Raw genomic sequence first — 23,215 nt, 5'->3', positions numbered from 1 at the left:
AACAACGTGCTGTGTGAAAAGGATAGCCATATCTAGGTACACAAATCTATCAAGATTAAGTAATAATGACCTACTTAATCCATCTAGATCCCCTAGAGTAATAATGACCTAGGAAAGCCAGTTCACGCTCTGCGTCTTGTCGCTTGCTGCTGCTGCTTCTTTCTTCTCTTCTTCTTCGTCTTCGTCTCCCTCTTGCTCTTCGTCTTCGTCTTTGTTTTGCTGCTGCTTTGAACTTTCTACCCGTCCCTTGCTTGGCGATGGCAGCGCGCCCTCGCAACGTTCCTCGTCCTCCACCCAGCGTCGATGCCCTCGCCCTGGCCCCTCGCCCCGGCTTCGGCTCCCGTGGTGCCCGCACCGTCGTCTTTGCCAACCACTTCCGCGTCAAATTTTCCGACCCTAAAGTTCTCTTCCATTACGATGTAGGTGTTCTGCGCTCTCTCTCTCTCTCTCTCTCTCTCTCTCTCTCTCTCTCCTGATGATTTTTGGAAGCTCGTTCCTGACGATTGTATATCTGCCGTCGAGGGTATCGTAGCGCGTTCTCTGGAGTGGTTCCTTCTTCGTTTCTAACTTCTTCTGTCAAAAACGACATTGCCTTCCGTTCCATAAACTTACAGCATTCAACTTGTTTCGGTTTGGGAGTTCAAATTTTATTGCTAACGCTTTGCCCGGGGAACGCTCTGCTTTCGTTGCTCTTCTCGTTAAGTGCTGAACTTACGGTATTCCATTCATGTTCAATGTTCAGGTGACCATCGAGCCAGAGCCTCCTCGAGGCCAGCATCGTGATATCTTACAGCAGGCGTTCAACGTTTATGGCAAAGAAAAGCTAGCTGGTTCCATTCCGGCGTACGATGGTCAAAGGGCTCTTTACACTGCCAGGGAGCTTGCGGAGCACGTTGAAATGCAGGTTGACCTTGTCCACAAAGAGGATGTTGGGAACAGGAGGTTTGCGAAGTTCATCCTTGGTGCTTTTGAACAAAATTGTCCTCGACATACTTTTCCCCGCTCTTTAAGAAAAGTCTCTGTGTCTCGTTCTTGCAGGCGCAATAGAGTTTTTAAAATTACACTCCGAGAGGCATCTAGATTGGATTTACGACTCCTCCAAGAGTTCCTTGCAGGCAGGCGTCGAACATTTCCGCAGGAAAGCCTTCAAGTACTTGATATCGTCCTTCGCGAAGCCGCCATGATGAAACGGTACGTTCTAGACATGTTTGTTGTGTGCGGCAAACCGCTGCTTATGAATTTGCAGCTTTTATACCAATGGCGGGCCGAGGACCGCGATGATCGCTTCGTGTTGGCCAGTTTTGTGCCAAGGGGTAGGTCCTTTTTCGGCGATAGCTTCGGAGAAACTAGCTTGGGAGGTGGAATTGTAGCATACAACGGGTTTTACCAATCAATAAGACCGGCGCAGGATGGCTATTTGACCCTTAACGTAGGTATGCGTTTGGCCTGAAGAGCTAATAGAAACTATGCTACATTGGGCTTTCATTCGAATATGCACGAGTGCTTTATATAAGATGCACGAATTCGCTTACTCGTTCACTTGTGCAACTGGCTGTTCTACAGATATCGCTGCTGCTCCATTTATTGAGCCAGTTCGAGTAACAGACTTTCTTGCTCACGCCTTCCGAATGGATCCACGTGATCTTAATCTTGAGCTTGCGAGGCCAGATGCACGTGGGGATACGGCCAGAGTAAAGGTGAGCGAGATAGCCGGCAAGCTGCAAGTGTCTGCGTAAAATGAAAATTCAGCGAAGCTGTATGAGAAACTTTTTTGAGTCTATCATTTCAGGCCAAGAAGTTATTGAAGGGAATTCGCGTTGAAACAGAACATAATCCCGAGACTAAGCGAAAGTACCGAATTCAGAGCATTACCAGTCAACCTCTGCGCGAATTAACGTGTGTATTTCCCATTTCGATATTTCTAGATTGACATCTTGGATTGACATAACATGCTTCATCGCTGTCGCACCAAATTTGCGTTTGATTTGGTGATTCGAGGTAGTGTGATGGAGCTTGCTCGTTTTTTTTGGGGAAACAGTACTAAAATCTACAGATATATAGGATGAGGCAATAATTACGTCTGGATGAATTTTCTGGCTTTTAACTATGGCTATTTGTACTTGTGACAGGTTTGATATGAACGGTGAGACTATGTCAGTTGTTGACTACTTCACACGAACCTACAATTACACGATTGTTTTTCACGGTCTTCCTGCCATCGAGTGTGGAGCCAAAGAAAAGAAGCGCTATTTGCCCATGGAGGTAAACATCTTATTTCAGATAATGTAAGAATTGCGTCTTTGCAAGAATCAGGTGTTCATGGCCTTTTTGTCATCACGCACGTGTTTTCTCGTCCATTCTTTGAATAGCCTGTCTCTAGAAACGCATTCGCTGGCATCATGCGTTTTGGAATAACACAAAGGAACTGTTGATTCATGTAACTACACAGGTTTGCAAAATCGTAAAAGGACAGCCATATATGAAAATGATGAATGACACTCAGAAAAAGGGACTTCTTGGCGCAACTTGTGTGCCTACTGAAGAGCGGATGCTTAAAACTGAGCAGGTAATCTGTGAATAATCTGTGCTTTGTGAATAATCTTGCACGGCACGGAAAAGCCTTTCCCTAAGTATACCTCCTTGAAAAGTCATTTTACAACCAAATTTTAGCCGATGGACAACGCACTCTTGATGCTTGCACTCCTCTAATTTACAATCACGCTCTCCTTGATGGAATATCAACCGGCATTGAAAGACTGCAAATGCTTGAGCATGAAAATAGGTTAGGAATGCAAGCAGCAAATCCTTGTCGAGTCCTTGTCTCTATAGACGTGGTCAACAAGCAATCCTGGATAAGACAACGTGCCTCGGTTTGCAAGTGATGCATATCATTTTGGTAGAATCAATGCTACTTGGAGAAATATGGTCGTGCAAAATTTATGAGGGGCAAGGTTACTTAATAAACTACCAAAAGCTATTATAAAGAAGAAACCATTGTGATTCTAAGATTAAACAATGGGCCCCATAGCATGAAGTAACCATTTGGCATATCTATCAACACCACCTGCTGCATAACATAGTGGAAAGCAATGGAGATCCAATAGCTTGTTGATATAATTGAGCTAGCTAATTAAAGCTAACTAATTTATCATAATGGTTGGTGGGAATGGCCCTAATTAGCCTTAATTAATTCTGGAATAAAGGGGGGAAGGGGGGGGGGGGTTTCCTTTACTCCAAATTGAATTGTACAAGTCTTGGACTTCAGAGTGTATGGTCGGACGCACTGGTGTCACCCATGCACCTCCAGTCTCTCTCGTAGCTCTCTAAGAGCACTCTGCTGTAGACTCTTTGCTGCTAAGTTGCTGGCTATTGCCAGCTTGTTACAGGTGGGGCCTATGTTTGTCTACAGACTGGTCTAGAGACTAGGTAGACCTGGCCTTCAGCCCCATAAACAGGGCCCAAGCCTTGGGCATACTCATTCACACTCTGTGTTGCAGGCTGCCTTGGAGAGCAGCAGGGATGCCAGCAACGAGACTTGCAGCAAAGGAGGTCACACAACAGGCATTCCAGCCTATAGATTATCTACAGGGTGAAGAGCAGTACAATGCAGGCCAGGGGAATGAAGGATTGGGAGCAAACAATGTCTCACCATTGGCTGTCCACCGTTTTGCAGGGCATCGCTATGCAGCCCATTGAAGCTCTAGGAGAGCATACAGGCTGATGAACGTTGAAAGGTGCCAGTAGGAGGTAGATGACAATTTTGGGTGGTCAGGGGTCCACATCTAGGTAGAACGCTGTCTGCTAGATGGTGACACGCTGAAGTCATTCTTTTGTATCAGGTTTTGTCCATTTGTTTGGAGCAATCTACAATACATGATCTACTACTGTCACACTGTTCAAAGATCGAAGGCTTCCAATAAAGGGGGTGGTTTCCTTACGAGTCTTGGACTTCAGCGTGTATGGTCGGACGCACTGGTGTCACCCATGCACTTTCAGATCTTGTAGCTCTCTAAGAGCAATCTGTTGTAGACTCTTTGCTGCTAAGTTGCTGGCTATTGCCAGCTTGTAACAGGCGGAGCCTAGGTTTGTCTACAGACTGGTCGGCCAGTCTAGAGACTAGGTAGGCCTGGCCTTCAGCCCCATAAACAGGGCCCAAGCCTTGGGCATACTCATTCACACTCTGTGTTGCAGGCTGCCTTGGAGAGCAGCAGGGAGGCCAGCAACGAGACTCGCAGCAAAGCAGGTCACACAACAGGCACTCCAGCCTATAGATTATCTACAGGGTTGTCATGTGCACGGATTGGTATCTGACGTGTACTAGGTACACAGAACTAGCTCAGGTTAGCCTGGGGAGGCTTAGAGCTAGGCAGGCTTGATTCTCGGGTTGAGTGGCAAGGGTACGAACTTTTTATAGGTCTTCGCTATTTTTGGCGCCGGGGCCCGAGTCTATAAAAGAGGCCCAGGGGCATAGTTGCACGAAACGGCCGTTTCTTGGCTGGAAACGGAAACGGCGAAACGGAAACGGCGTTTCTTGAAGAAACGCCGTTTCGTAAAACCTGTTTTTGCCCTAAATCCCAAAAGTTGTGATTTCGCTGCCTGGCTCCATTTTTCGCCGCCTCCCGCCGATCGCACTCCTCCTGTGCATCCTTGCTGCTCTCTCCACCTTCTCTAAGCTCTCTCCATCCCTCCATCCTTTGCTCTTGGACTCTCCATCCCGTTTTCCTCGGACCTCCATCCTTCTCTCTCCATCCTCTTCATCCTTTGCTCCATCTTCTCCATCCTGCAAAAGCTGCAGCTTGGCAGCCTGCTCTCCATCCCTCCATCCTTCTTCTCTCCATCCTCTCTTTAATCTTACCTGTAACCTCTCCATCCTCCTTCACTTCTACCTCTAGGCTCTGATCCTCCAGGCTCCTTCCACCTCTCCATCCTCTTTTACCTCTGAGCTCTCCATCCTCCTTCTACCTCTCCATCCTTTCTCACTTGTGACCTCTCCATCCTCCTTCTCACCTCTCCATCCTCCTCAATGCCGAGAGATGCTTATTGGGTCCATGTCTCCCTCCTAGATAGTTATAAAGGAGGCACTGGCTCCAAGAAGTATGAATGATGCATTGATGCTTGAAGGCTGAAGCTTCAAGTCTAGATAATTGTATTATGTATGATTTGCAAATTGCACTCTATTGATAATTATATTATGTATAAAAAATAAAATTCTATACATAAATTGTATCATATTGCCGTTTCTTCCGTTTCCGTTTCGGCGGGGCCCGGAAACTCCGTTTCTTCCGTTTCCGTTTCTTCCGTTTCCGTTTCGGCTGGTAACTATGCCCAGGGGGTTCAGTTCTGAGTGTGTAGTTGGGAGCAAGTCTCGTTCCCAGGTGCTAGGTCTGATCCTGGATTGAGTCGCGGACGCGCGCCTGCATCTTAGCGTAGCCCAAGGCCCAGTGACATATCCAGGGCTTCACAGCGCCACCTGGTGGTATGGGACACCAGGCTTTGGATCTGATTGGGAGTTCGTGCCAGTAGCTCAGCTCGTGGCTCGGAGGGGACATCTTCTGATTCGGGATCACATCCCGTAGATGTCACGGTTGGGTGGTGAGCAGCCTGCTCAGTTCTGATGTTGTGTGTGCTCGTTTTGCAGATCAGGGGTTTCAGGAGTGCTGGGACGTGTCAGTTGGTATCAGAGCCAACTCCTGAGGTAGGAACTTCTGATGCGAGAATTTTGACGGATTTATCTTCCAGGTATGCCCTAAAATTCGAAATTTCCTGCTGCGTTTTTGCTGACTACCTGGGGTAGAAGGGGTGGAGAAAGATCTGGAAAAGAAAGAAGAATAGGAGTGAGAGAGAATCGAAATCTCTGAAGGCTTCGGAGAGAAGTTTAGAGGGAGGAGAAATAGAGTAGAAAGGTAGGAGAGAAGTGCTGGGAAAAGACAGCAAGGGAGGACGGGATACAGAGCCTAGGAAGGGGCGGAGTAGACGAGGCAGTGTAGGCTGGACAGCCTGTGTAATAGGCTGTCCACAGCCAGCGCAATAGGCTGTCCACAGCCTGCGCAACAGGCTGCGAACAGCCTGCGCCTAGGGCTGCGTGCAGCCTGCGCAGGAGGAGGGTGCTTTTTTCGGAAAAGCACCCCTCCAAAGCTGGAGGGGCTCAGCCTTTTTTGGAAGCCCAGCTTCCAAATAAGGCAGCCCTGCACCCTATATAGGTGGGGGCTGGGTGCTAGGCTACCCACAAGCAGCCTCGAGTTTCGAGCCCTTACCTCGATATCAGTGCCCAGCCAGCCTCGTCCGTACAGCTCGCGTCAGCATCGCCCTGCTTCCGATCAGCCTCTCACATCTGCCCTTGCCTGCGTCAGCCCTGCACGGTTCCCGAAGCCTCTGCAACAGTCCGTACAGCTTCTGCAACAGCCGTACAGCCTGTACGGACTGTTCCGCTAGCTCCTGTACCTGCTGCTGCACCAAACAAAGACTGCGCCAGGACCTGCAGCCACCGTACGGCCTGCGTCAGCAGCCGTACAGGCCACGTCAGCAGCCGTACCAGCCACGCCCGCAACAGTACGGCCTGCGTCAGCAGACCGTACAGCTACTACTGCAGCCTGCGCATCCGGCTTGCGGGTTCGGGGAGGCTCCGTGACTCTGGGTCTTCCGATTCGCCAGGTTACAGCATCTCCTTCCGTCAGCTTCATTCGGGACGGTTTTCTTCTGCTCCATCTTCCTCTGTGCTTCGTTTCAGTCAGTTATTTCTCTCCGTACGTAATCAAATCAGATTTCAGCCATGTCTGATGCTCCAAATCCCGAGTTCACTATGGGAGAGCAGGACTTAGATTACACTCCAGTGGGAGAGGATGATCAGGGTCTCTATGACGACCTGATAACTAAGAAAGCCTTCAGTGAGTTTACGATTGCTCTTGATGGTAAATTTGAGCAAGTCAATGCTAATCAATCGGGGTTGACACAGCAACTCCAGGGGATACAAGCAACTCTGACTCTTCTGGCTAGCACGGTTCAGGCACTCACGCATGTGGATGCCATGGCTTCCGTGCTAGGCCCGAATATCACTCCGGATCCCTTTCCAGGTGACCAAAAATCAAGAACAAAGGAGGTAGTTGACACTTGGTTGCACAACTGGCAAGTACACTTCCAATTTCACCCCTATCCAGATGAGAAAAAGATTCAGTTGGCAGCAGGGTTTATGTCAGGTAAAGCCTTGCTTTGGTGGAAAGAGCTCCAACCTAAGCCTGATACTTGGACAGATTTTGAGGGCATCTTCAGGAAGGAGTTCCTGAAGAAGGAAGATGACTACGATATCGTCGGCAAGCTCAAGGCCCTCGATATGTCAAAATTGAATTTAACTTTTGAAGTTTATCTTCAAAGATTTAGGGATCCGCAAACCAGGGCCACTAAAATGGATCCTGTAATCTTGTTAGGTTTTTTCGTGGATGGTTTGCCAGACTCCTATAAGTTACAGATTAAGAACAACAAGTGCACAACATTGCAGGAGGCCATGACATATGTGCGCATATATGATGATACCATGGCCGGTACCAAGGCAACCACAGTTACCGAGACGAGCGGAAAGAACAAACGCAAGTTCTTTCAGCATGCAACTGGTATTGGGGAGACGAAGTCTACGGACAACGCCTCCAGGAAAAGCTTAACTCCTGCGAAGAATGGTAAGGCCCGTTTCCTTGGCACTCTCAGGCTCAAGAAAGAAGGCCGATGTTTTTATTGCGAGGAGCGGGGCCACACAAAGAATGAGTGTCCTAAGCGGAAGAACCAAAAGTTGGTGCTAGGACCGAAGCTCCAGGCGGGTCCACGTACCGCAGCCAAGGGAGCCAACCAAGTCACGATGACAGGTATTTCAGTAAATGTCATTACCTGCCCCCTTTCATGTAATTGTACCTTTAATACTTCGTTGTTTAGTTCCCATGATCTTTTCCGAGTTTATGGAGAAGTTAGGGACCAACAGGTTCACATTCTCTTTGATCCGGGCAGCTCTCACAATTTTGTTAATTACAAATTTGTGCAGAAGACTTTGGGGTGCACCTGTCCTCTTAAGAAAGAAGAAGGATTCTTCCTGGAGAATGTGTATAGATTATAAACGATTAAATAAAGTTACAATTAAGAACTGCTATCCTTTACCTCGTTCTGATGATTTGATAGACCGTTTGGCCGGAGCGAAGTATTTCACTAAGATTGATTTGCGTACGGGTTATCATTAAATCCGTATCTATGCTAAACACATAGATAGGACCGCATTCCGGACTAGGTATGGTCATTACGAGTTCCTCGTATTACCTTTTGGTTTGACCAATGCTCCTGCTACTTTTCAGCAGATGATGAACGATTTGTTCAGGGATTTTCTGGGCAAATTTGTTGTAGTGTTCTTAGATGATATCTTGGTATATAGTAGAACACTTGAGGATCATATAGGACACCTCCGGGTTGTCTTACTTGTTCTAAGACAGCATAAGCTTTATGCCAAGATGAATAAATGTGACTTCTTTATGAAGGATATCATTTACTTAGGACACAAGATTTCTTCTGAAGGTATTAGCATTGATCTGGATTGTATCCAGAAGGTTTTAGAATGGCCTATCCCTCAGACTGTGAAACAACTTCGTTCTTTCGGTATTTCTTCGGAAGTCCGTCCGTGATTATTCACGTATCACGGCACCCTTGACCAACATATTGAAAGGTCGTGGACGCAGGTCTACCCAGCCGATCTCTTGGAATGATGCAATGAACAACGCTTTTGAAACCTTGAAGTTTTCTATCAAGGAAGCACCCGTTCTTGCATTACCCGATCCTACCGGGCCTTATGTTTTAGAGGCCGATGCGAGTGATTATGTGATTGGGGCAGCTCTATTCCAAGAGGGCAGACCTGTAGCTTTTGAGAGTAAGAAGCTAGACGACACCCAGTATCGTTGGCCCACACTGGAGAAGGAACTTTATGCTGTAGTGTATGCTCTCAAGGTTTGGAGACACTACTTGTATGGTTCAAAGTTCCTTGTATTGACTGATTACCAGTCAATTAAGTATGTGTGTGATGGATCAGAATTGAGGGGAAGGAAAGCTAGATGGGCAGAGCTAATGCAGGATTTTGATTTCGAAATACGTTATCGTAAGGGTTCGTTGAATAGTGTGGCGGATGCCTTAAGTCGAGTTAAGTTTGTAAATGCTTTGTCATTTACGGAAATATCCTCAGACCTATTTCAATCCTTGAGAGGGCTATACGCAACTGATAGTCATTTCAGTTCTTATTGGCAGAGAGTCCAGGATGGGAGCTCCATGGTTGACGAGGACTCAGGGATTGTGCCACCTAGGATACAGGTGGCGGGAGGTCAGTGGATGATTAGGAACGGCTTGCTGTTCCGGAATGAAAAGATTTGTGTGCCTGATGTTCTGGACCTTAAGTCCAAGATTCTCTGGGAGTGTCATGATGCTCCTAGTGCGGGACATCCAGGTATACATAGGACTCTGTCTCTTGTGAAGCATACCTTTTATTGGCCTAAGATGCGTGCATTTATTGAAAACTATGTAGTAGGTTGCCGAGTTTGTCAGGTTACTAAGGCTGAACGCCTTAGAAGCGCGGGCTTATTACAGCCATTACAGATTCCAGGTAATAAATGGGAAAGTATTTCCATGGATTTTATTACTGGTTTACCTCGAACGCGCAAGGGTCATGACTCTATTTGGGTCATAGTCGACCGTTTGACAAAAATGGCTAGATTCTTACCTACAAGAACAACTATTTCAGCTGTTCAGTTGGCTCACGAGTTTGTGGACCACTTGTTCAAGCTGTATGGTTTGCCATCTGACATAGTCAGTGACAGGGACTCAAAGTTTACAAGTATCTTCTGGACACTTGTATTTGAGAAGTTGGAAACTACTCTAAGTATGAGTTCCTCGGATCATGCACAATTCGATGGCAGTACAGAGAAGGTCAACCAGCTGGTTGAAGACATGCTTCAGGCATATGTATCTAAGAGACAGTCTTCATGGGAAGATTATCTACCCATGATTGAATTTGCTTACAACAGTGCAAAGCATTCTAGTACAGGTTATAGTCCTTTTATGCTTATGTACGGGTTTCAACCTAAGTCACCAGTTATGGTAGGATTAAAAGGGATTCAAAATGATGCTGCTAAGAACTTCTTGCAAGACATGCAGGAGATGTTGCAGTTTGCCAAGGAGTCTATTAGAAGTGCCCAAGATCGGGACAGATTTTATGCTAATAGACATCGTTCACCCAGAGAGTTCTCTGAAGGAACGATGGTATATTTGAGAATTCCTAAGGAATCCAAGAGCCTAAGTACTGGTTTGGTTCCGAAATTATCTCCCAGATACTGTGGTCCATTCAAGGTCATTAAAAGAATTGGACCAGTTGCATATCGACTAGAATTGCCTCCTGATGTTAAAGTACATCCAGTCTTTCATGTCAGTAGACTGAAAGAAGTATTGGGTGCAGATGATCAACTTGTTTCTCCTCATGAGATTATAGAAGTTACAGATTTGACTTTTATTCCTCACGAACCTGAATCTATTCTTGAATTTCGTGAAAGACAGATTCGAAATCGTACTATCACGGAATACAAGATTAAGTGGAAGGATCGTGTTGAGGAGGATGCAACATGGGAGACATTACAAAACCTCCAAAGAACATTTCCGGATTTCTTAGCGAACTCAGGAGTGAGTTCTTAGAGGAGGGGGAGAGTGTCATGTGCACGGATTGGTATCTGACGTGTACTAGGTACACAGAACTAGCTCAGGTTAGCCTGGGGAGGCTTAGAGCTAGGCAGGCTTGATTCTCGGGTTGAGTGGCAAGGGTACGAACTATTTATAGGTCTTCGCTATTTTTGGCGCCGAGGCCCGAGTCTATAAAAGAGGCCCAGGGGGTTCAGTTCTGAGTGTGCAGTTGGGAGCAAGTCTCGTTCCCAGGTGCTAGGTCTGATCCTGGATTGAGTCGCGGACGCGCGCCTGCATCTTAGTGTAGCCCAAGGCCCAGTGACAGATCCAGGGCTTCACAGCGCCACCTGGTGGTATGGGACACCAGGCTGGTTTGGATCTGATTGGGAGTTCGTGCCAGTAGCTCAGCTCGTGGCTCGGAGGGGACATCTTCTGATTCGGGATCACATCCCGTAGATGTCACGGTTGGGTGGTGAGCAGCCTGCTCAGTTCTGATGTTGTGTGTGGTTGTTTTGCAGATCAGGGGTTTCAGGAGTGCTGGGACGTGTCAAGGGTGAAGAGCAGTACAATGCAGGTCAGGGAAATGAAGGATTGGGAGCAAACAATGTCTCACCGTTGGCTGTCCACTGGAGTAGCAAGGAGGTCTGTTTGCGGGGCATCGTTATGCAGCCCATTGAAGCTCTAGGAGAGCATACAGGCTGATGAACGTTGAAAGGTGCCAGTAGGAGGTAGATGACAGTTTTGGGTGGTCAAGGGTCCACATCTAGGTAGAACGTTGTTTGCTAGATGGTGACACGCCTTACTCATTCTTTTGTATCAGGTTTTTGTCCATTTGTTTGGAGCAATCTACAATGCATGATCTACTACTGTGGCACTGTTCAAAGATCTAAGGCTATATCCATCTCGCTATGCCTATTAAGGAAAGAATTGAGATTTGAAATAGCACTGTGTGATTTGTAGGCAACGGTTTCATAATCTTATTAAAAATGGCAGCGGAAGATGCAAACAAACTGAAATTATAGAGCCATACAGAGAACACTAGAGATAACAAAATGTGCCACAACTGATCTGCTGTAAATCAGCCCTTAAACCAGGGCAGCAACTGAAATACAAGATATCTTGAATAAGATAAGAAAACAGGAGCTGCAGGAGAGGCTGAACTGAAGCAGAGGAAAAGGGGGGGGGCACAAGAAAGCTGCAGCCTGAGAGCACGGAGGCAGGAGAAGCCTGAAGCGAAGAGGCAGGGGCCTGGAGTGAAGAGGCTAGAGGAGCCTGAACTGAGGAGGCAAGAGCCTAGAGAAGAGGAGGCTGAAGGAGCCTGGGTGAAGAGGCAGGAACCTTGGAACAAGGGAACTATAGAGGCCTGGAGCGAGGAGGCAAGAGCCCTGAAGAGGCAAGATCTGCTGCTGGAGTGTGGGCAGCCAACTGAGCAGCTGAGAGGGGGCTCTGAGGGGATGGTCAGGAGCAGGCTGTGTACTTGGGCCTTGAGGAGCTGCAAGGAGTAGTGAGGGAAGTGAAGGGAAGGAGTCCCTTTTATAGGGCAGGCCAGGGGGGAGTCGACCAGGTTGCCTAGACGGACCAGCCTGGTCGGTCAGCCAACTGGGCCGACCAGCTACTGGGCCGACCAGCTGGTCGGCCAAAGCCTGGCTGGTCGGCCAGCCTACCCCCTCTGGCCCCCCCTTGCTGATAAGCAGTGGACCCAGAAGCAGAGAGTTTAGAGTTGGGATCCATGGGAGAAGTGATGGGCCGACAGTCAGTCATTTGGAAAGTTTCGAGGAGCTCGTGAACATAGCGTTGCTGAGAGACAAAATACCCCCTCTTAGTCTGCCAAATCTCAAGACCCAAGAAAAAATGGAGAAGGCCCATATCCGTCATCTCAAATTCAGTTTGAAGAGCAACTTTAATGGCAAGGATATGATTGGTATGACTCCCGGTGAGGATTAGATCATCGACATAAAGAATGATGAAGGTATGAAGCTGTCCTTCATGAAAAAGATAAAAATTGGGATCAGCCAGAGAGCGAAGAAGTCCTTGGCGGCAGAAGAAGGTATCAATACGATGATTCCAGGCCCGAGGAGCTTGCTTGAGACCGTAGAGGGCCTTGCGAAGGCGACAGACCATGAAAGGAGAACGAGAATTAATGAACCCGGGTGGCTGATCCACATATACCTCTTCATGAAGATCACCATTCAAAAATGCTGATTTGACGTCCATTTGAAAGATGGGCCTCTGATGGTGGGCTGCAAGAGCAAGGATCGTTCGGATGGTGCTGCTCATCCAGGCGGTAGGTGCAAAGGTTTCCCCATAGTCGATGCCGGGTCGTTGGGCATAGCCTTTAGCCACCAGCCGAGCTTTATACTTGTCGACAGAACCATCAGAGGCGTATTTTGTTTTGAAAATCCACCGGACACCAATTACGGAACGGTGTGAGGGACGAGGGACAAGGTCCCAGGTGTGGTTCCGAAGAAGAGCATGAATTTCCGCTTCCATAGCCTGTTTCCAATGAGGCTGGGCCAGAGCGTGAGGAACGGTAGTGGGCTCACGAGTGGCGAGGATGCGAGACATAAGGGCGTAATTGACATGGAGGGGATCAGAAGAGGACGGTGGGAGATGGCGATGAGAGCGACGAGGCCCATCATCAGGGTGTGGTTCGGAGTAGGGATCCTCAAGACCGGAGGAGCGGAGAGTATCAATGAGCCATCGCGGAACACGTACCGAGCGGGGTTCCAAAGGAGGAGCAGACGAGGGTGGAGCCGGAGGAGGCGGAGGAGAGAGAATAGGAGGGGATGTAACGGGGGACGAGGCAGGTGGAGGGAGAGAGGGCTCCGGGGCATCGGACGGATCTCCAAGAACAGGAGGAGAGTCGGAGGATGGCGGAAGGACCCGCTCGTCGAAAAGGACATCCCTGCTCACGGAGATAATGCGGCGGCGAGGATCATAGAGGCGATATCCAGTGGAGACGCGGAGTTGTAGCCTACGAACAAGAGCTTGTGGGACTTAGGATCAAGCTTTTCACGATCAGATTTAGGAATATGAACATAAGCATCACAGCCAAATATCCGAAAATGGGAAACATCGGGCTTAGATCCATAGTAAGCCTGATAAGGGGTCATGCCTGGGAGTGCTGATGTCGGAGAGCGGTTAAGAGTATGGATGGCGGTCATCATGGCCTCGGCCCAGAGAGACTGAGGGAGTTGACTGTGAGTGAGCATGGTCCGAGCCATTTCAACACCGGTACGATGTTTACGTTCAACCACGCCATTATCAGAAGGGGTACCTGTGTTGGCAAATTCCTGTTTGACACCATGACTACTCAAGAACCGATCAAACTCGAGAAAGGTGAACTCACCACCTTTATCAGCACGAAGAATTTTGAGGGAGTGATTGGATTCTTTTTCCACCATGGCTAGCCAGGTCTGGAAACGACTGAAAGCCAGATCCTTGTGGGAAAGAAAATAGATCCAAGAATAGCGACTGAAGTCATCAACAAGGAGCATGTAGTACGAGGCTCCCCCCAGTGACATAATCTGCATAGGGCCACATAGGTCGAGGTGAACAAGACCAAGCGGAACGGTGGCACGGCGAGAGGCATGATGGGCGAACGGCTCGCGATGTTGTTTGCCCAATATGCAAGAGGGACAGAGACCTTGGCGAGTGCCGACATTAGGGAGGCCGAGGACAAGCTGATCACGGAAAGCACGATGGAGAGCATCAATGTGTAGATGACCAAACCGATAATGCCAAAGGTCGCCAAGAGAGGTTCCTGTAAGGGAGGGAAGGGCGACAAGCTTGTAGATACCATTAGTAGAATGCCCGGTCCAAACCGGCTGTCCGGTGGCACGATCGCGGATGGTGACAGAGGCCGCTTCAAACTCAACTTTCATATTGTTTTGACAAATCTGATGAACCGAAAGGAGATGAAAGCCGAGAGACGGAACATAAAGAACACGAGAAGAGTGTTTACCCCCTTTGCCATCAGGAATAATATCAAGAGAGCCCTCTGAATGAACAGGAATAGAGTGCTTATCGCCGATGCAGACACGACCAGAATGAGGAGTGAGATCCTGGAGCAGCGAGGAGGAGGGGGTCATATGCCGAGAGGCCCCACTATCAACAATCCATTCACGAGCATCGGAGCTATGGAGAGCCAATGACTCTGCTACAGGAAGGGGTACCGAATTCAAGAGCTCAAGGTGAACAAATGCAGGAGTAGGGGTAAGGGAAGCATCAGCCGCAGCGGCCAGGGGTGCGTCAGCTCGTTTGTGTTTGCGGTAGGGACAATTGCTCCAATAATGGCCAGGAGTGCCACAGTGATTGCAATTACCTTTGGGAGCAGGACGGTCACTGGAGGGATATGAAGGAGATGAGTTATTGGCAGAGGACGGGGCATTCTTGGATCGTGATTTGGGACGGTGAGCCACAAGAGCCTCAGAAGAATTATCAGAGGTTTTAGTGAACTGTTCCTCCTGATCCATCATCATGGGGACAAGTTCCTCTCAAGTGATGGTGCTGAGGCGGCCAGAGGTAATAAGAGAAGAATAGAATGTTGCATATCGACTGTCAGTAATAACATGAGATAAGAGAGTAATAGCCATATCTTCGGAGGAGATAGCCTTGCCTGCATGGAGGATGTCCTGATGCATGCTCTGCATTTTGTTGATGTGGTCCCGTATGGAAGGGGAAGTAGTCGGATCGAGGCGACGAAGCTGAACTTCCAAGGAAATACGTTTCATGGGAGTGACGCGAAGATACATGCCATCAAGAAATTCCCAAATAGCACGTGCAGAAGTAAGATGCTTGATATGATTGAGAACCCCTGGTTGACAATTGAGAAAGATGAACGAGCGTACGAGCATTCAATTTATCCCAGATAAGAGAAGCATGTGGCTCCTTCTCAGGTGACGGACGAGGGATCCCGGGATCAACAAACTCAGCAAGATCATAAGATTCCAATACAGACGCCATCTGAATTTTCCAAAGAGAATAGTTGGTCCCATCTAACTGCCGAGCATCTGGAAATGTAGGAAGAGTGGGAATACGTACAGGCTTGTCAGACTCTTGAAAGAAACTGGACATAAGGGAAACGCGAAGATCTGGAGTAGAATCCTTTGTTTCATCAGCCATAACTGAAACCAGGGAGTGGACAGCAACAAGGGGCTGAAGAAAAGATCAAGGTCTAGAACAGGGCTGCCGACAGGCAGCAAAAAAAAAAAATATAGGGGGGGGAGAAGAGAGCTCTGTAGTCAGTGGGAAGGAGAGTTGCTGACGAGGACAAACTTCTTCAACTTCATCAATATAGAAGTTCCCAGATCAGAGAGTATTCTGGTGCTCTGATACCATATTAAAAATGGCAGCGGAAGATGCAAACAAACTGAAATTATAGAGCCATACAGAGAACACTAGAGATAACAAAATGTGCCACAACTGATCTGCTGTAAATCAGCCCTTAAACCAGGGCAGCAACTGAAATACAAGATATCTTGAATAAGATAAGAAAACAGGAGCTGCAGGAGAGGCTGAACTGAAGCAGAGGAAAAGGGGGGGGGGCACAAGAAAGCTGCAGCCTGAGAGCACGGAGGCAGGAGAAGCCTGAAGCGAAGAGGCAGGGGCCTGGAGTGAAGAGGCTAGAGGAGCCTGAACTGAGGAGGCAAGAGCCTAGAGAAGAGGAGGCTGAAGGAGCCTGGGTGAAGAGGCAGGAACCTTGGAACAAGGGAACTATAGAGGCCTGGAGCGAGGAGGCAAGAGCCCTGAAGAGGCAAGATCTGCTGCGGGAGTGTGGGCAGCCAACCGAGCAGCTGAGAGGGGGCTCTGAGGGGATGGTCAGGAGCAGGCTGTGTACTTGGGCCTTGAGGAGCTGCAAGGAGTAGTGAGGGAAGTGAAGGGAAGGAGTCCCTTTTATAGGGCAGGCCAGGGGGGAGTCGGCCAGATTGCCTAGACGGACCAGCCTGGTCGGTCAGCCAACTGGGCCGACCAGCTGGTCGGCCAAAGCCTGGCTGGTCGGCCAGCCTACCCCCTCTGGCCCCCCCTTGCTGCGTGGGAGCTGGTCGGCCAGCCACCCCTGGAGATGCCTATTCTCAACAAATCTTCCGCTGTGTGGGGAGTGTTGGCTATAGCAAGCAACCTCCAACTGTGTTTTCTAACAACATAGTGGGCATTCATTTATACAAAGGTCTTCCTACCAAGTTTTGTCAGCACTCTCCAGGTTCAGTGCAGACTCAGCCCTACAAAGGCTAATACTAAAGAAGAAGGCTAATCAAAGAATTAGCCTCCCTTACATTTGCATTCAGTCAAAACTCCCTTAATTGGGTAACCATGAGTGAGGTGGGGTCAATAGTGTGCTCATCACTCAAATCCTTGAAACTGTCTAAATAAAGCGAACCATGACCTTGCATCCTCCTATCTATGCACCACACACTAAAGCATGTTTGAGTGCTTGACTTGGACACCCTGATCCAATGGAGGTGTCATGTTTGGGACAAGTGTATTATTCATAATACAAATGCAAACGGAATTGAGAATAACGGTATGATGCGGCAGTATGTTTGTTACAATCCTTGCCATTTCCAAGCTATATGATATTAGCAACAAGCCGAAGCCTGACACTCATTCAAATCAACAAAAACCCTTGCACTTATATTCTTCCTAAAGTATTGAGAGTTCTGCTCCTTTGTTGGAGTGAGAGAGGACTTAGCCCTAAATGTCACGATTTGTGACGTATTCCTTTCTCTATATCTAGACTTATGGATGGTTTGATGAATGGACACTTGTGGAGGGGTATGCCCTTTCGACGGGACACTTCCTATGAGGCACAACCCTTCACAAGAGACATTCTATTGAAGAGACATTCCTATTGTAATGCACCCTCTCATCAAGGGTCATGCCCTTCACAAGGGGTACACACCTCTTCATGCACATACACTTTGGAGTACACACCTTTTCATGTGTGACTCTTCACTCTCTATATAAGAGAGGCCCAATTGTATGGATGACACTATAGCTACACTACAGACACTCAAGCAATACAATTATTCCTTGTTCTCTGCTATTTCAGTCTCCTTTCTGTTCCTTAGCATATTTCTAAATATAGTAAATCTAGGATTTCTTACAGTGGTATCAGAGCAAATTTCGCTCCTGCCTGTAGGAAATGCCCCCCACCTTCTAGCGCCTATCTGATACATTTTTTTTCGCTAGAAGGATCCGTGCACATTGTGCATGGAAGAGATGGAGAGAATGAGCGTAAAACTTTTTAGCGCCAATCCTGCCTAAAGTCATCAATGGCCTCTCCATCTCCCACACATCACAAGTTGATGTGAATGGACACGACAAAAATTGTGTCTTTTCATGTGCTTGGGCTGTCCCAAAACCAAGGGACGCATCTTTTCCACCATCGGACACACCTTTTGATGAAGAGTTTTGACTCCTCACCCAAGGGACACACCCCATCGTGGAAAAAAGGACACACCTCTTCGTGTGGGGACACCCCTTTTAAAAACAGGGTCACACCCCTTCATGAAAAGGTACACCTATTCCAAGGGTCACACCCCTTCGAATAGGCACACCTTTTGGCACGAAGCACTTATAAAAAGGGTACCTAGAGGGGTTAAAAAGAAAAACCCAATCCCAAAGCTTAGGTCTACCCTAGATTACCCAAGGGTCAACTAAACCCACCCTTTTATTTTTGGGGCAACCACCCAACGTAGGCAGCCCAAACGAAAAAAGGGCGCACCTTTTCAACGCCCATGCAGATTTTCGTCATTTCGCTCATCCTACCTGCGCAGCCCCTAGCCTCGCCATTTCGCTCAGCCTACCTGCGCAGCCCCTAGCCATTTCGCTGCCATGCTCCCCTCGCCATGTGCAGTCTTAGCCTCGCAAGTTTTCCGGCCTTGTTTCCTGCCAGCCTGAAGCGTGAAAACAGCGCCAGCCAGCCTTTTCTGCCGCAAATCAACCTGCAGCCTTGGAAGCCCGCCATTTCTGCCGCGATCCAGCCTGCAACCAATTTTCGCCATTGACAGCCTGCCGCCCCCCCTTCTATTTCGCCAGTCTTTCCTGACATCAGCAGCCTGGTGTGCCAGCCCCTATCGCGATCCAGAATTGGGTACCTTGCAGCCTGTTGCACCATAGACAACCTGTCCCTTTGTGGCGCTACATTTTCCTGCTAGATCAGCAGTAGTTTCAGCCTCCTATCGCGATGAAGACAGCCTGTTAAATGCCAGGACCAGATCTGCTCCTCGCCACCCATTGCAACATGGACCTCCGGACAGAAATGTTGGGCTCTTCTACGCAACAATTTGGCAGATTAAATCAATGCCAGGTGGAGTCTTTCCATTCTACTTCTAAGGATTCTCTTGTCATTATCAAATTACAGCAAATGAAAGACGCTTCCTTAAAGCATGGAAACCCCTGGTAATTCACCCGGCATTTCAAGGACACCTCAGGAATCATCTACTACACAATATTGTGTTCAGATTGCACAACCAGCCCATTTCGGAGCTTTTGCATCGTGGGTTTTCTGTGTCACGTGCCCTCCTAGTGATTTGGACCACATCCTATACCTTCTACGTGAGGCACCTCAGTTACATTACTTCCTCAGCACAGTACAGGTTGTGTTCCACGAGACATGAAGATACCCGGAACCCGATATTCCTCAAGAGTTTGCTGTCCATCTTTGGAGAGAATTTTACCCCTCACCTTCGGCATCTCCAGGGTACTCTCCACCTCCTTCAGCTCCCAGATATCCTCCTATACAGGTTGTACCTTCCCCACAACAATATTTACACTCCGAAGGCACTCCTTCTCGTGGATATCCTCCACTTCCGACAGCAGCTCCTTATCCCTTCTCAGATCTGTGGACTCTGCAACCTACTCCTGTCCTCTCACGAGCAGTAACACCACTTTCGGCATCACCAGTGTTACCTCAGACAGGACCTCCTTTACCAGACTTCCACGGGTGGTTCCATCCTGCCTCGCCTGCCCCCTCCAACATGAGCAACCTCAGGGAGCAGCCCGAATCTTCTTCCAAGAATGGTACAAACTAGAGCGCAGGTTCGTGCTTTTCTCACGAGGACCTCAGATATGTCGCAACGCTCGCGTGAGCCTCTCCAAAGATCAGCGACTCAAGTCCAAAAAAGACCCCTGAAGTCAACATACAAGGCGAAACACTATTGCAACTTCAAATTTCCCAGCTTCAGGACAGCATCTCCAACTTGGTCCAGAAAGTCCAACAACTCCAAGATTCTCGCAGTACTATACATACAGAGGATGACGTGACGCAACCAAACGACTATGCGGATTCATTCCCACCAGAGGTAGAAAACACTGAACTCGGTGTTCTCTACCGTTTACTCCAAGCTTCCAAAACTAAAAGACTTGACATTAAACTTCCGGAAGCCTACACTGGTCAACGAAATCGCCGAACAGTTGACCAATGGCTCGTAAAATTGTGCATGTACTTTGATACTGTTGACCTCTCTAAAGGCAAAAAGATTGCCTTGGCAGCCTCCCTCCTTAAGGATACAGCTTTTCTATGGTGGCAAAGACGCTTAAAGGACAACAAAAGTGTGTTAACATGGCAACGTTTTGAACACGTGCTCCGCAAACAGTTCATACCTGCCAATGCGGACTTCCAAGCACATTCAAAACTCCGACAGTTGGAGCAAAGAGGCTCCCTGTCTTCCTACATCTCTCAGCTCACCACATTGGTGCTGGAGATTGATGGGTTAACTGATGATGATCGCCTTCATGCTTTCATCTCAGGCCTAAATCCCTCATTACGCATTGATGTCCTTAAAGCAAACATCACCACCACAACTGGCGATATTGCTTTCGCAGAGCGCATAACAGATTTCGAAAACACAGGGAAGCAGAGTGCTAATTGCACACAGAACTCTACGGCCAAAGGTGCTCGCCCTCAAGATAATACCAGGTTTCGAAAAAACTCCGGTAATCAAGGTCAGCGACAGTCTCAAGATCCCCAGAAGTCTCAGAAATTGTATGCTGGATTCCAACAAGAGCACTTCTCCAAGGATCGCGCATCTTCTTCTTCACAAAGTCATTACCGTCATTCCCAACATAAAGGTGTGGCCACTGACAAGAAGAACAACTCCAGCACAAAAGGACTTTGTACCATCTGTACAGGCGACCATAGATGGTTCAATTGTCCCAAGCGACCAAAGCAAAATTCCAATATGCAACCTAGGACTTCCCAAACAGAAGATGCTCCCCCAGCACAAGACAAGAAAGACAAAGCTGTTCGAATGGCAAATACCATCCACCTGAGCCTTGCCAGCAACCCCGAACCTTCCCTGGCCACTCAAGTACTTTGTGTTCAAGGATTGATTCGTGGAACAACGGTCACTATCCTCATCGACAGTGGCTGCTCTCATAACTTCCTAGCTAGTTCTATGGTCGACAAACTTCGGTTGACCACCAGTCCTAGTCTCATTGACTATCAGATTGAACTCGCAAATGGAACTACCTTCTTGTGTAACACTAGAATCAAAAACTTGTCTTTTTGCATCCAACATTATATGGACAAGTTGAACTTCGACATCATGCCTCTTTCTCGGTACGATGTCATACTTGGACAACAGTGGCTCTACGACTATGATCCATCAATCAGCTTTCGCAGCCATACTATCCAGCTTGTCCACCAGGGAAAACTTATTGAGCTAACTGGTTCTAGGGACTCTCCTTCAACCCTAGTTGCCTCTGCCCTACTAGTAAAGAAGTGGGTCCGTAAACGCCAAGTAAAGACTTCACTTCTGTTGGTTACGGGAGTAGAGGAGACAGCAACAAAGGATCCTCCTGAATACCTCAACCAACTTTTTTTTTTCCAGCCCTACCTGGAAAGTTTTTCACAAGAATTGCCAAAGCAGTTACTACCTCGACGACCAGTGGATCATCCAATCGAACTTATTCCCGGCAGTAATCCACCGTCAAAACCTCCTTATCGAGTTTCTTACACTCAAAATGAAGAAATTTAAAGACAGGTCACCGAACTACTCGACAAAGGTCACATTCGGCCTAGTCGCAGCCCTTTCGGATCTTCTGTACTACTTGTGGATAAGTCAATGCGCCTCTGCATTGACTACCGAGCCCTCAACAAGCTCACTATCAAAAACAAGTATCCATTGCCTCGCATTGATGACCTCTTCGATCAACTTCTACACGCAACACAATTCTCAAAGATTGATCTTCGTTCAGGTTATCATCAAATTCACATACGAGAAGGCGATGAGTACAAGATAACTTTTCGAACAAAGTATGGACACTATGAATGTTTGGTCATGCCCTTTGGGTTAAACAATGCCCGGCCACATTCATGACACTAATGGACGACATCTTCAGGCCTTTCCTCGATAAGTTCGTCATCGTTTACCTCAATGACATTCTCGTTTTCAGTAGATCCCTACATGAGCACAAACAACATCTTCACCAAGTTTTTGAAGTTCTCCGCGCAAATTCTCTCTACATCAACATTGAGAAGAGTGAGTTCTTCAAGAGCCAACTTGAATATTTTGGACATGTTATTTCAGCTCAAAGCATCTCTGTGGATCCCAAGAAGGTCGAGGTAATCCGAAACTAGCCTACTCCTAAGAATGTTCATGATGTCCGTCTTTTCTCGGATTGGCAAACTTCTACCATACAAAGGTCTATCAGTTTTCCGAAATCGCAGCTCCTATGTTCGAATTATTGAAAAGCACAGCAGTTTTTCAGTGGCTTCCTGAAACAGAGTATAGTTTCCAACAACTCAAGCAAGCCCTCACTACCACACCGACCCAAACCTTCCATTTGAGGTCATGACCGACACTTCCGACATTGCTACAGGAGCAGTCTTGATGCAAGAAGGCAGAGTTATTGCTTTTGACAGCCATAAACATTTCGATATCCAAACCCGATACTCGGTTTATGATAAGGAGTTTCTTGCCGTTGTACATGCTTATCGCTCTTGGAAACATTATCTCATGCGAGCCGACTCGGTGGTCAAGACAGACCATCACTCTTTAAAGTATATCTTTACTCAGCCAGTCATGAACGCTCGGTCGACAAGCACGCTGGGTTGAGTTTCTGGCCAACTTTCACATGACCATTGAGTACATTCCAGGACTACACAATGTAGTTGCAGATGCTCTCAGCAGGTTAACTCTAGCATCAGCTGTGGTAATCTCTACATTATCTGTGGATGTTCCGAATTCATTCAAAGGGAAGTATTTCAATGATAAAGACTTCGGCACAGCAGTACAAGTTCTTTCAAAAGATCAACCTTCGACTTCCGATCAGAAGATTTTCTCATCCTATTCTTATACGGACGACCTTCTGTATTATCAAGATCGCGTTTGTGTACCACATGACAAGGATGTTCGATGTCTTTTGTTAATAGAGCATCATGTAGTTCCTTATGCTGCCCATCTAGGCATCAACAAGTAAAACCAAAACCAAACTGGAGGGTGAAAAACAGCTATGGCTTCACTTCAACGACGGAATTTAACTCTCCAAAGCTCTCCCTCACTCCCTCTCTCTGAACATACACTAG

At 47.7% G+C, this 23,215-nt stretch overlaps 1 protein-coding gene across 1 annotated transcript in view; it reads left to right on the top strand.

Moving 5' to 3' along the window:
* The first annotated feature begins 161 nt into the window (after window positions 1-161).
* Window positions 162-23,215, top strand: part of LOC147892295 (protein argonaute 1A-like) — an 87,566-nt gene continuing 64,512 nt past the window's right edge. The window contains exons 1-8 of the mRNA XM_087388292.1: window positions 162-419; window positions 743-942; window positions 1,039-1,191; window positions 1,300-1,433; window positions 1,564-1,697; window positions 1,790-1,896; window positions 2,130-2,262; window positions 2,450-2,566. Coding sequence (XP_087244418.1) covers window positions 258-419; window positions 743-942; window positions 1,039-1,191; window positions 1,300-1,433; window positions 1,564-1,697; window positions 1,790-1,896; window positions 2,130-2,262; window positions 2,450-2,566 — 1,140 coding nt within the window. The 5' untranslated portion in view covers window positions 162-257. The remainder of the gene's footprint in view (window positions 420-742; window positions 943-1,038; window positions 1,192-1,299; window positions 1,434-1,563; window positions 1,698-1,789; window positions 1,897-2,129; window positions 2,263-2,449; window positions 2,567-23,215) is intronic.

Source organism: Dipteris shenzhenensis, chromosome 17 (assembly GCF_047967505.1).
Source record: "Dipteris shenzhenensis isolate YYH24624 ecotype China chromosome 17, Dip_SZ_1.0, whole genome shotgun sequence".
Lineage (NCBI taxonomy): Eukaryota > Viridiplantae > Streptophyta > Polypodiopsida > Gleicheniales > Dipteridaceae > Dipteris > Dipteris shenzhenensis.
This window is presented reverse-complemented; position numbering and strand designations above follow the sequence as displayed.